The sequence below is a fragment of the Strigops habroptila genome, chromosome Z (assembly GCF_004027225.2).
Source record: "Strigops habroptila isolate Jane chromosome Z, bStrHab1.2.pri, whole genome shotgun sequence".
Classification (NCBI taxonomy): domain Eukaryota; kingdom Metazoa; phylum Chordata; class Aves; order Psittaciformes; family Psittacidae; genus Strigops; species Strigops habroptila.
In genome coordinates, this window is record NC_044302.2 from 68280275 (window position 1) to 68294656 (window position 14382).

At 38.1% G+C, this 14382-nt stretch overlaps 1 protein-coding gene across 2 annotated transcripts in view; it reads right to left on the bottom strand.

The window, feature by feature from the left end:
* CCDC171 (coiled-coil domain containing 171) overlaps positions 1–14382 on the bottom strand; it is a 148426-nt gene that overhangs the window by 129661 nt on the left and 4383 nt on the right. For both annotated transcript variants that reach the window (XM_030470913.1, XM_030470914.1), the window contains exons 3-6: positions 12378–12516; positions 9674–9848; positions 6655–6836; positions 383–529 (exon numbers count right to left, since the gene is read on the bottom strand). In XM_030470913.1, coding sequence (XP_030326773.1) covers positions 383–529; positions 6655–6836; positions 9674–9848; positions 12378–12516 — 643 coding nt within the window. The remainder of the gene's footprint in view (positions 1–382; positions 530–6654; positions 6837–9673; positions 9849–12377; positions 12517–14382) is intronic.

Sequence of the window (14382 nt, forward strand, 5' to 3'; positions counted from 1 at the left end):
ATTCTCCACTGCAAACCCACTAATTGTCAATTTCTGTTCTTAAGCCAAAAAGATAGGAACATAGACTAATTAAGAGATTAGGGAAAAACGTACGGATTTCCCAAAGTAAAGATAGCCTTGTTTTCACGCTTACATGAACCTTTTCCCATCTGCTGGTTCAAACACTGCCAGGGATGGAGCAGTTCAAACACCAGTCTCAAGTCAGGCACTCAGTGTAAGTGTCATTCACCTGTTCAGCCTTTTCTGTGAAATAGGTGTTCAACGTTTTGTTAATCCAGTATAAAGAGTTCACAGCCTAACTGGAAGGTTCCACCCCTCAAAAATGAAATTGCTCAGTGTCAGCTCTTGTTAAGATTAATAGCAATAGTCAAAAAAGCCTTACTTCGAGTTCTTTCTTCAGTCGCTCCTCTTGTTCAGCACTGTATTCAAGCTGATTGGCCTGGCGCCTCAGCAGCTCCGTACAGCCATTGTGTTCCACCTCCACATCTTTCATTTTCTTACGTATATTTTGCAACGCATTGTTTTGCTCCTAGGGCGGAAGAAAATAAAAAAAGGCATTGGAAAAGGAATGCTTTGTGAGTGGAGACTGCATTAGAACAGGTTATTAAAATTAACACATTAGCACATGTCAACAGAACCATTCATCCAACAGCACTTCATTCACGACCAGGTAAAATGTGTTGGTTCAAAAATAACTACGAACATGACCTTCTGAGGCAACACTAAAATTACAGACAATTCCCCACAAGAAATCTTACTCTCTAAAAGAGTACGAGGCTGCTCTTCCAATCTCTTCTTTCTCTCAGCTCAACAGCTGTGATGGAAATGGTTAAGTGCATTTGACAAAATCATACATAGGGACAGTTGTTCTATTTTCTTCTGGTTTTAATTGTTAGAACTTGAAATCAAATCAGCTATTTTTAGAAACAGTTACTCCCATAGACTAAGTAATCTTCATTTCTTCTATTCTGAGAAAGACTTTCATCTGCCTAGAAACTGAATTACTTTAAAAAATTATCTACATGAACTAAGAAGTTCTCAGTAGAATAAAATAACCAAGCTGTTCCCCATTTCAATTTCTACATTCAGAAGTTGAACCAAGCTACAGGCTGGGATAATTCCTAACACTACTGGACTCAACAGCTCTGCGGAGTCACTGCTACAAAATCCACATTCACACCATGCCAGGCTCAGAGGAAAGTAGCCAAATAATGAACCCCACTAGTCTAGTGCATACTTAAGCTGGAGATCCCAGAAGTCTCAAACAGAATAGCTTTGGTCTAGCGGACAGGAATAAGCTTTTCTGTAACTAGCATCAGAAACAAGCTATAAATCCTGTGATTTAGTTGGAGGACCTTTGGAGACCCAATTTGTTAAAATTACTTTCTGTGCAAAACACAAAAAGATTACCATAAGTCCTCCTGTTCATTTACTCCTATTCAGTACCACAGCAAGAGACATTTTCTGAAAATAAACCAGTTGGTCTGCAAATTCTACTATTACTCTTACATCACATAACCTTGTTCCTAGAAATTACTAATCATAAGGCATCTGCAGAGCAGGAAGGAGGAGGAGGAGAAAATGAATTATTCATATAGAATGAATCTTTGGAAGACTGAAATCTGACAGAACCATGTTTATACATGAAGATCAAAGGAATTCAAGTCTTTTCCAAAATTTGAGAAACGAATCTTAGAAGTTCTTCCAGTTTGAATGTAAAAAGTTTTGGCCACTCAAACAGGACAATAAGGGAATCATAGAATCATAGAATAATTAGGGTTGGAAAGGACCTTAAGATCACCTAGTTCCAAGCCCCCAGCCATGGGCAGGGACATCTCGCACTAAACCGTGTCACCCAAGGTTCTGTCCAACCTGGCCTTGAACACTGCGAGGGATGGAGCATTCACAACTTCTCTGGGCAACATGCTCCAGTTCCTCACCACCCTCACAGTAGAGAATAACTTCCTTATATCTAACCTAAACTTCCCCTTTTTAAGTTTGAACCTGTTACCCCTTGTCCTATCACTACAATCCCTCTTGAAGAGTCTCTCTCCAACATCTCTGTAGGTCCCCTTGATACTGGAAGGCTGCTATGAGGTCTCCACGCAGCCTTCTCTTCTCCAGGCTGAACAGCCCCAACTCTCTCAGCCTGTCTTCATACGGGAGGTGCTCCAGCCCCCTGATCATCCTCATGGCCTCCTCCAGACTTGCTCCAACAGCTCCATGTCCTTCTTATGTTGAGGACACCAGAACTGCACACAGTACTGCAGGTGGGGTCTCACGAGAGCAGAGTAGAGGGGCAGGATCACCTCCTTCAACCTACTGGTCACACTTCTTTTTAACGCAGCCCAGGACATGGCTGGTTTTGGGCTCAAGTGCACACTGAAGCCAGCTCATGTTCAGTTTCTCATCAACCAACACCCCCAAGTCCTCCTCCGCAGGGCTGCTCTGAATCTTCTCTACCCAACCTGTAGCTGTGCCTGGGATTGCTCCAACCCAGGTGTAGGACCTTCTACAGTGCTAAGTGTTACCAATTAGTAAGCAAAAAAAGAAAGTTGCACAGGCATTATACAAGGAGCATGCACGTGAAACACAAGAAAAAAATAGGATTTCCAGTAAATCAAAATACTGGAAAAATAGTATACCTGGATGTGGACTAAATTTAAGCTAATCCTCTAACTTTGTTTGAAACAAATATCAAGCCAACGCACAGATTTCGTCCCATCAGCACACTAAAAGAAAAAAACTACCATTTTTATAGAAATACACAACTACTCCCACTCTTACCACACTGGAAAGACACAGAGACATTTATCTCTTCAGGTGTATTTTGTTAATAATCTTCCAATTATTAACAAAAGTGAGCTGGGAAAAGCACTCATGAAAAAAGTAATACAGCATTTGCTGGAAAATAATACATCAAGACTTAAAAACATCTTACACTGGAAATGTAGTTAACAATCAGACTAAAAATCAACATGAACACATCAAGTTTTGCACAAGCCAACTGGAGTTGTGAGATTTCAGAATCTTAGAGATGTCTCCAAACTTTTCAGACTTGGTAAGAAACTGTGTAAGATTATCCCAACAGTCACCTGCACGTTGAAGGCTCAAGGAGAAACAAACTTCACCATGTGAAAATAAATACATATAGATACATGTTTACCTGCATGTCATATACACAGTTACTATATCTGCTTACGGAAAACATGGATTTTATTTTCTTTTTTTTTTTAATGTGCATGAACAACACTATTTCACAAGTAGTCTAAGCAGAAACTAAGCTCCTCTGTGAAAGATTACTATATTCTTCTGATTAACCACAAGGTGATGCTATTGCCCTTACTATTGAACTCCAAGATCTTTTATTATGAAGTGGATGGCATGCTAAGTATCCCCAATAGAGCAGACTACAAACCTGTTAGAAAGCAGAGAGGATTACTTTCCTTTCATATCTTAGAGCCATATTTCAATAGGTTAAGCTGACTTCATTTTCATGCCTACCTCAGCATTTTCACAGCCAAGTTCAGAATTAGAGTTCATGGAGTGCAGCTTTTCCGACCAGGACGTGTATACGTGCTTAGAATCTCATTTTTATGTACATATTAAGACCAAAATTAAATCGACTTTAGCTTTCATTTCATATTCAGAATAACTATAAAAGTATTTAAACAGGCCTGCAAACGCACAACACAAAAAACTGGAACACATTTCACTACACGGAATATATCTCTCACTATGAGAGTAGTGAGGCACAGGCACAGGTTGCCCAGAGAAGTTATGGATGCTCCATCTCTCGAAGTGTTCAAGGCCAGGTTGGATGGGGCTTTGAGCAACCTGGTCCAGTGGAAGGTGTCCCAAACCATGGCAAAGCGGTTGGAACCAGATGATCTCTAAGGTCCATTCCAACCCAAACTATTCTATGATTCTATGGAATCATAATTTATAAATCCAGATCCCTCTGACATTTATTGCCACGTTTAAATCAGTTAAGCTTTCAAGCAACAACCAAGACAGTCAGGTATATATTTAACAATTATTTATGTATTTTCATTGGCTTGAAAAGTCCATATTTAACATTTACGTATATATTTTCAATTTGCTGGAATTCTGTTAACTATACATAAAACCTGTAACCAGGCCAATGGACAGGAGAAGAGCTACAGAAGCAAAGTGGGGAAATACAACATTTTTCCTATTGAAAGCAGGTTTTAGGAGTTGACACTTAGTAGTGAATCACATTCACCTTAGAAGCAAACAATTTTCTAGCTCTAATATATTTATCAACCAAACACCTGCCTCTGCAGATCACCTTTATTTCTGAATATATATCCACTGACAGACAACACAATGTCCCAAGCAATCTACTGCTCCTTTTGATCTGAGGCCAAACACCACTTGAGAGAGCGTACCTCTCCAACATTGCTCTTTTTATACAGTATTAAGCTCAGTGAATGTATTTTGAAGAAAAGTCCATTCCAAAGCCTCCTCAACCTAACTCTGCCTACTGTTAGGCAGAACTCAGAGTCAAAGCTCCACTCTTAGCCTGCTTTACCTGGCAACTTAAGGAAGAAAACTGTATCTAAAAATAGGTTTCTTCATAGCCTACACCTAACCCAAATTCTCTAAGCATCAACTCTGAGTGAAAATTGAGTCACTGAGTGTTGAGTTTCTGCTGGTTAGAGAAAAACCTTAGGGTATCACCTGTAAATCAACATGTAGGTTTTTGTCTGAAACCTTCTCTTTCTCTGGCTTTCTCTGGGTTGTTGTTTTTTTGGCATTGGAGTTTGTTGGTTTTTTGTTGTTTTTGAGGTTTTGGGGGGGGGGAGGTTGTTTGTTTTTAATTTGGGGGGGTTGGAGGGGTTGGTTGGTTGGTTTTGTTTGTTTGGGTTTTGTTTGGTTTTGTTGTGGTTTGGTTTTGGAGGGGGGGGTATGTTGGTTTGTTTAGCTATTCCTTTATAGTTATTCTAACTGTTCTTTCAAAGCACTGTTCAACATATCCACAGAATTACTGGGGAGAGGGTAGAGGAAGGCACTTCCTTTTTGTGCTTCATTCAGAGAAAATCCAGTTCAGTGGCATCCTTCCCCACCACCAGGGCTCCTGGTCATTAAGATAACAGCAGAGTGTAACTCCTTTTGCAGTCCATCCACAGAAACTCTACATATCCACACACTACTTGATTTCTACCTCAGGTCTCATTACTGCACCTCTCTTTCCAAATCTTGCCTTCAAACAAAGAGCTAAAGATTCACTACACAGCATTTTTTGAATACATATAATTAAGGAATTCTCTCTGTTTTTTTAAGTGTTGCTCCTACAGGTGCTGCATAGAGTCCAATCAAGAGCACCATAATGTAGTACAACGGGTATGTTTGCTGTCAGAACTTTGCTATCAAGCTGCCAGGTAGGGATTGTTCTGTCACTTGTGAAGACCCTTTGACACTACCCCAGGCTTGGAGCTGACTGGGTGGGAAGAAAGCAGGCCTAATTTTCTACTGTTTGACCAATGCCAGACCAACTGAGATAAGCCTGCCACAACTTAAAGGGAGCTTTAAAATAAGAACATTAAAAAATAAACAAACAAACAAAGTCTTGCTGACTAAAAAAAAGTGAATCTCTCCGTAGGAATCTGTTCTCTGCATACGTTATGCATATGACTAAAAAGCTATCAGCCTTACAGAGCATCTGCACTTCACTTCTTTAAAAGCTTAACTACAGCTGAATACATTCTCGATTTTCCTCCAATGGTGTTATTACACTGCTAAGATATAATGTTAATTCAATTGTCAATTTAAAAGATTAAAATTATTATAGTTGTGCAATTGCTTGTGTCCCTGTGGAGCAGGTAAAGGTTGGGTATGTTAACTTAGCACTTCCACACCATACTACTACCATATTTCTTTGAAAAATATTTCAGTTTTAATAGCTTGACTGGATAAAAAGTGTTTTAAAAGTTTGTATTTTTATTATTATTTTACAAGTTTAACACCTAAAGAATTTATGCATACCAATGCAAGTCAACTTTGAAAATTACTTTTTTCACTAAAAACAATGAAATTATCTGAAAAATAAAAACACTGCAGTCTAAAACAGATTATAAAACCATCCCTCAGTATTAAATGGGTTTTTTCTAACTAAAAGGCAGATTTTCCAACAGTGATCATTTTTCATATGTGGCATGGAGTGAATAAGGTACAATGCAGAGCTGGAAATACTATCATCACTGTTTGGGTTCCCTGACAGTGTACAGTCTCTGTATTATACAAATTATTTCCATGTTCACAGGCTGCTAGATGTCAGACTGGGGAAGGTAAGCAGGGAATGGAGTCAGAAGCTAGGTGTTGGGTGTCCCTGATTTTACTAACTCAGCTCTGCACAACAGCACAAATGGGCCTCACTACCACTGTGCACTGGTAACTTGGTTTAGGTGTTTACCACGAAAATCAGCTACAACACACTCAACAAAGCAAGAAAGACTGTGATACAGTAAGTGTAACTTTATAAACCTGTATTATTCAAAAATATTCTGTATTATTTAGCTATTTGTGGGATTTTTTACCCTAAACCAAGAAACCCCAAATCCACCACACACTTTGCACCAAAAAGTCCTTACCGCCACCTCTTGCAACTTTCCAGCTATTAATACATCATACCTGCAAAAAGCTTTCTAGTTTGGTTCTTTCCTTGAGAAGTAATTCATATTCGTCCTTGCAAGTTCTACGGATATCATTCTTTTCACTTGCATGTCTTTGCTGTTCTTCTTTCCACTTCTGCTGAGCAATATGAAATGTTTTCTCAGTCTCTGCCACTTTCTGCTGAAGTTTTTCATTTAATACTATTGTTTACAGAAAAGAAAGAAAACAAGCAGCATTGCAAAGCATGTTCTGAAAAAAAATTCATAATGATCATCAGTTCTTCTTTTCTGTGTATTGTGGTATCCTGTAGGACACTGGAGCATTAAGACGTCCAGCACTGGAGAGCATCACCTTCATTACAAAGAAACAATAAAAGTCTGTGCTCCTGTAGCATATTTCACACAAGGACATAGAATGCTTTAGAGATTTTTATAGATTAAAACTCTTCTCCTCTTGGAAAAGGATAAAAATTTGCAGTAACTCTTTCAAGTGAAGTCTCTATATCATGGAAGCCTTAATTTCAGATATCTTCAACATTTGGCCAGCTTATTTTAAATTGTCTATTTCACATAGACGTTAGCCTGTTTCAATTGGTTTTGAGCTCAGTTTAAGTGGCCGTAAAGATAGGCACCTGCCCCATGAAAGGGATTGTAGCAAAACCTAAGCCAGGTTGGGCTAGCAGGCAAAGGCTTAGCTTTTCCAAGGAAATTTAATGCTGCTCAAGAGATTTAAATCTCCAGCCAAGCAAATGCCCTGATAGGGGAACATTTATATACTCTTCAGTGAAAGCTTAAATGGTGCAGAAACCTTCATTATCTATGGCTGTTTACTTAAGCAGTCTGACTTGGAGTTTTCCTTTAGTTTACAAATTTGCTTTCAGATGAAAGTACTTTATATTAGCTTTTCATTTTCCTGAATACAACTAGCTACATTGGCAATTAAAAGATCATCACTTTCTAACAGATTTTTATTTCAAATTCATCCTAGTTTTCTGAAATTTCTTCCCAGTAAGAGGAGGATAAAATGAACAGAAGAGGTACATTAAGACAACCTAAAGAATCAGTGGACACAACGATGGGAGAGGACTGTCAGACAGCAGAAAGTCAAGCTTGAGAGCTGCAGAAAAACAATTTGTAGGAAGTACTGAAGAGGACAACGCACAAATGAGGCATTCTGTACAAGAAACAGTCAGGGTCGCATCAAAGCACCAAATGAGGTGAGGAAGGCTCCAAGTGGCCAGGGAAAGCAAGCAGGAAGTTATAAACTACAAAAGAACTGACAAGCAACACCATGATAATTTGATTTCTTTGGCACCTATCACAGAAAGAAAAGCAAACAAACAGACACAAACCACAAAACCAAGGTAATTTACTGTCAGTTAACAAGAATTCCAATTACTGATTCTGGTATTGAAAGAAACTAACACACATACACATTTAACAAAACATCCTTGCTTCTGCAAAACCTCTCCTACACCCTTTTTGTTCTCCAGTCTTCTCACCACACACAAGCACAGTCCCTTCAGGAAGCTGTCAGCCATGTACTGTGGTTCCTCCATCTGCAACAGTCCCTTTCGAGTTCTGCTTCTTGGTGCCTGCATGTCACTACTTTGGTCTCAGCCCCTGCTCAGGCTGCAGCTCTGCTGCCGTCTCTCCTGCCATCCCTTTTCTTCTCCTCTTCCTTCTCTCTTCCTCTCAGCATTTACCACTCTTTCTGAAACCTGTTTTGGCAGAGGTGCCATGCGCTCTCTGATGGCCAGTTTGGCGCACTGTGGTGAGTGTGTTTGCCAGTCGTGGAGCTGGCCCGGACCAGCACTGGGCAGACCCAAACCTCTTTCCTCCCACACAGGTGGCTCTGCAGATCAGCACCCACCACTGAACGCACTGCCTGATACAGCAGTCAATGGGTTTTCCAAATCAAAGTGAATCACAAAATGAGATTTAAAGTATTTTAATACTCACACACTACTCGCTTCTAAATTGGCAAGCAGTGAAGTAAGCATGCACAGAATGAAACAGCTTTCCCCTAAGTGAGAAACTAGCACTTCAAGTCTTTAGCTTGCAATCACAGGAAAATTTGCAAAGGGAAATAACATGCATTCTTCCAACTTGCAATCCATAAGGTTTTTGTGTGTGTGTGTCCTCCAAAGGATTGAACAGTTCAGCTTCCTAATTATCTTTAAAAACACCTGATACCTTAAGTACTTGCAAGTCTCCAAACCTCCTTCCATTCCTGGAAAGATAAAATCTCCAAGAGGAGTGCTCTAAACTCTTCATGGAAGACAAAAGGTTCAGCAAACTCATAAATGCATCTCCTGTACTAGATTAGAAAGGTACTATACTTAAGTAATTAAAAATGCACCTCACTTACTTGTAAGAATGAGAAATATCTCTGCTGAGGATCAAGGAAATTTGAGTTTCTGAATACAAAACTAGCAGGGAAAAAAATGTCTAGGTAAAAACCTTCCTTTCTATATACTACTGTCACAACATACATGTTCCATTACCTATAAAAAGAGAAACAAGGATGATGAGAAGAAAAGAAACCAGACATGAGCAATGAAAAGCTTGAAACCTTTGAAAAGATGAAGAAAAGAAGCAGTATGATGAAAACTTCTGGAAAAAAGTTGTTTGAAATAGTGCAAATGAACAGAAATTGACTCTTTTTTTCCTTTTTTTTTTTTCCCTGAAATGGAAAAAGAACTGCTGGACATAGTGATAACCAGGATGTGGAGACAGCCACCAGGATTAAGATTCTGTACAAGGACAGCACTGAAAGGGGGAACAACAAAAGGTAAGAGGCAAGAATAAAAAGGGTTGATTGGTTTAACAGGTTAGTTCTAATTTACACATGAGATAGCAAGAGTTTTGTAAACTCCTATGGGTTTACAAATGCAGATGGATAAGAGACGGGAAAAGTAAGAGAAATCCAAGAAAACCAGCAATAACTATAAATTTAATTAATCACTGCTTCTCAGTTGTCTTACCAACTTGGAACTGACTTAGCCTTTGTTGATGTTTGCTTTTTTGAAACTTACTTTGCAGTTCCACAAGTTTGGTTTTTGCATCACTTAACTCCTCTTCTACAGCATACATTTTCAGACGACCATCTTTTCTGGCAATTGCCAATTCATACTCCAGATGCTGTCGAACAGCTTCTCCTTTCTCAATTTCTGATCGTAATTTGACTATCTGGCTTTCATAGTTGGACAGCTAGAAAATAAATTTGTTTCAGAAAACTGGCATCAATGCTCTTTTGACAAAATACAACGTTACAGAAATACACCTACAGAATATTTTTTAAAGATACTTTGAATCACATTTACAGCTGCCTTCTTCATCCACTTCAATGTGAAACATAGCCTTGCAAATGCACATCTATGCAGGCTTTAAGTACTTTTACTGGTTTTATGCAAACTAATGTTCCTATTCTTAGATGAATTCCATGTACTTTAAACATAGCCCTCCATTTTTCAAAAAATACATGACATTAAGAAAATAAAAGTCATAATGCTGTCATCTTCCTGCACCTCAAAGGAAAAACTGCAGCAACAGAAACATTATATTCCACAGGCAATTTTCTGGTAAGTTTCTTCAAATTTAACACTTAAGAAAAACAGTTACGTTGGGATGCTAGACTATCAGACATCTAATAACTCACAAGTATGTGAATGAACATAAAATTCGGCCCAATGATGTTCAGTAGTCAAATGAACACTATTAAATTTAGCAGACAACAAACTAAGAATGGAAAATGCTTCCAAAAGTTATCTTATCCAGATTAAGAAACATAGACTGGTCATTGCTGCTAAACTGGGTCCAGAAAATCAAGCTCAAGCTATTTCAACACAAGAAGGTAGAAAGTAAAATACACAGAATCGTAGAATCAAATAGGTTGGAAAAGACCTTGAAGATCAACAAGTCCAACCATTGCCCCAACACTGCCATGTCCACCACTATACCACGTCACTGAGGGCCACATCTACACGGTTTTTGAATACTTCCAAGGACAGTGATTCCACCACTTCCCTGGGCAGCCTGTTCCAATGCCTGATCACCCTCTCAGTGAAGAAATTTTTCGTAATATCCAATCTAAACCTCCCCTGGTGCAGCTTGAGGCCATTTCCTCTTGTTCCTATCACATTCATTACTTGGGAGAAAAGACCAGCCACCTCCCGACTCCATCCTCTTTTCATGCACTTGTAGAGACAGATGAGGTACCCCCTGACCTTCTCGTCTCCAGACTAAACAACCTCAGTTCCCTCAGACATTCCTTATCAGACTTATTCTCCAGACTCTTCATCAGCTTTGTTGCCCTTCTCTGAACCCACTCCAGCATCTCAATATTCCTTCCTACTCCTTCAGAACATCTACAGCCTATCTCCTTGACTTCAATAGTATTGCACGTAGGTAACTTCAGCACTTCCATTATCTGCAACTATAGAGTAAGTGAACATAGGAAAAACAAAAAACAACAACAAAGCAAATCAAAACAAAACAAAATGAAAAAACTCTCAACAGTCTCACAAGGAGTTTATCTGCACCGCAAACCACAACAGCAAAATGGTGCAGAAGATCCTTGTGCACCCCCATCTTTCAAATTCTCAATCTAAGAGGGGTTTTTTTGTCTGAATCCAGGTAATTCCAGAGAGAATTACACTGAATCACCCCGCAGTTGATAGGGCAATGGGAAAATAATGAGTTAGCTGCAGCACAAGAGCAAGTCATTGTGGGAGAAGAAGAAATCTTCTAATTTGGCTACATACCCCAATAATAAATGGATACGGAACTGCAAACTTGGTTTATTTGCTGTTTGGCCAAAAACAGACGAATGAATGCCCACATCAACTGCCCCTAGCAAACTGATAAGAACGGAATTGTTTCCTGTAGTAGTAATAATATTTCTGTACCAGCAGAGTTTACACCAGGGTATGAGCTGCCAGACTGGCGTTAGCAAGTCTGGCTAGTGTTTCTAGCAGCAACAAATCCAAATCCCATTACAACTACTGCTGTACTCAGTGCCCACCTTCTCTTATGTGTACTAGCGTGAAAGCTGATAAAGAAAAGATTAAGTATTTTCTTACTACTACTTCATTTTAATACTTAATTGCTACAAAAGCATCAGGGAAAACCTTTGTAATACAAGCTAATTATCTCCCTGTGAATGAAGTTCTCGTTAACAAGTATGAAGTTACTGATGAACACATCACCACATCTGTACATTATACGTTGTTATAGCTACAGAAAACTGCTAATTTGCACAAGCTGAGATACTGCCAGACCACTAAAAGACATAACAGCTGGATTTTGTATACACACAAAAAATACTGTACTAGGTTTATGAATTGCAAATAATTTCTGCAGAATTAAAATAACACTCTTAATACCCTGCAAAAAAATATAAATAACAACTAAATCAGATGTTTTTATGAGGCTACAGTCAAACTGTGGCTTTTATTCGTGTCTCCAGGCAACCTTACCTAACAAACTACTGGTAGTGGCAGTGACTCCTTTCCCTGGAGAAAATTCGCACTCTGCTTGATGCAACTTTAACTATCGACAATGCCAGCAGAGGTACCAACAGTTCCTATGAACAAGTACAAGAAGTGTATACAGTGCCACCTTCCTTGTTATCTTTCAGCTAATGACTGCTTTTGATAGTCCACGCTAGAGTATTATTTTAATGAAACGAGATCACATTTATTCTGACAGTAAAATAAAGCAAGCAAAAAAAGTCCTTACTTCTTGATTGTGTTTAATGGTTAAGTCTAATTTTTCTTTTCTAGCTTGACAGAGTTTCCTTCTCAGATCTTCAGCAGTGTACACTTCTGATTCATTGCTGTTTTGTAGTAATTGTGACTCACAGTTGGCACTATGTAAGCTGCAAAATATGAATGTTTTCAAAAAACATAAGTATTCCTTTTAAGTTTTTATGTTCCCTTATTTCAAAAATCAGATTGTGAGCTCAAAGTTCTAAACATTCACTTAAGCAAAATTTTGCCCCAGTTGTCATCATACTATTACTGCTTTTTGAAAAAGAGTTATACAGAAGTGCTTATTGTGCGAGATGTAAGAGATGTAGCAACAGGAACTACTGTTAGATACACACTTCAGATTTCCTGAAGTTGACTTAAACATTATATGGTTTTTATCAACTTTAATTATTTTTATTATTTTTTCAATAAACTTTCAGGAGGCTTAAAAAACATCATTCCAATCACTTACATTAAAATGACTAGCAAGTTTTCGTTTGTGTTCTGCAGTAAGGCTCATTTCAAAACCATTTCTGCCATGAAACAAACGTACGCACACAGAACAAAAATCACTTTTCCACATTTTTTTTCTTCAAAGATACATACATTTAAACTAGAAACAAGCAATTGATCACAAACAATACAAATTAAAGGTCTAGTCCTCTAAAACACCCAGTACCTTCATTTCCACTACTATTTCAGTTAAAATCTACTTCGCAGCTAGCAGGAACAGCCCTTCAGGACCACAAGCAATATTAAAATAATCAAAACAAGATTTTAAATGTAGAATGAAAAATTAGTATAAAAATATATATTTAATTTAAATAGCCTAGTTTACTAATCTTATATGCAACTACTGCAGCTTCAAACTGAACAACCTCTGAATTATTTCAGGGGTTTAAAATCAGTTTTCACATTATTTTATACGGGCAAGATGGGCTGCAATAATTAGTTGCTCCATACAAAAGCACAACTTGTCAGGATCACTAAAAATGAAATATACTGTAAAAATGAACATGATTATATTAACCACAAAGTTGGCATCATGTCATACAGAACTGAAAACACTAAAATAGCTTACCTCTGTCTACATGAAGTCTTAAGTATTAATTACAGAAATGTCAGTCTACTGAGATTTAATTATTTGTTATATTCTAAAAAAAAGATTTACCACTTTACCCCTAGGTTTGTGCAGAGGCAATATCAACATTTTCCACGACTGAGAACTCAACCTGATGATATATGTTTTCTCATGTAAATTGGCTACCAATAAAGACACAAATGTCATCAACAGGGGGAACAGTAATTTAGATTAAGTGTTCACTTTAAAGACATTACTAACAACAAATGACGAAATTTCAGGGTTCTAACTGCAGCCTATAAATATTTTATAATTTAATAAATATCAAGTCTATTTTCCATTTTAAAAAAAGATCTGTGAGTTCAGAATATTTGTATATCATCTGTAATTGTTCCACAGGGTGCCATGTACTTAACACATTTTATATATTTAATAAATGTAGGAGATAAGGATCACTAAAACCTGCATGTACTACAAAAAAAACACAGGCACATTTATTAGCTTTCAGTGTTTACTATGGGAGCTATACCCAGAGGAACCAACATGACTCAAAGGACGAAAGATCAGCAACAAGGTAAGTAAAACCATATATTGCTATATTATGCAACTCTTAGCTACTGCAGTCGGAAGATGCGGTGGTAAGTCAGGCAGGAAATAAAAAGCATCTGTAAACTGTGTAAAAGCTTATTTGTGGATATCATATAATATGTCTGGGAGACCTTTATTTTTCCATGGCTAGGGAAAACATAAGATGAAAGAAAGGCAATCATGTTGATATGCTTTAAGAAGCACCAATCTCAACTAAAGAGAGCTAGAGGCCAGACAGCGCCAAAGGTAACAAAGCACGGGGTAGGGAAAAAAACAGAACCCAAATTGAAAGCTGGGGAGGACGAGGGTAAAGAAACAAGAGTTA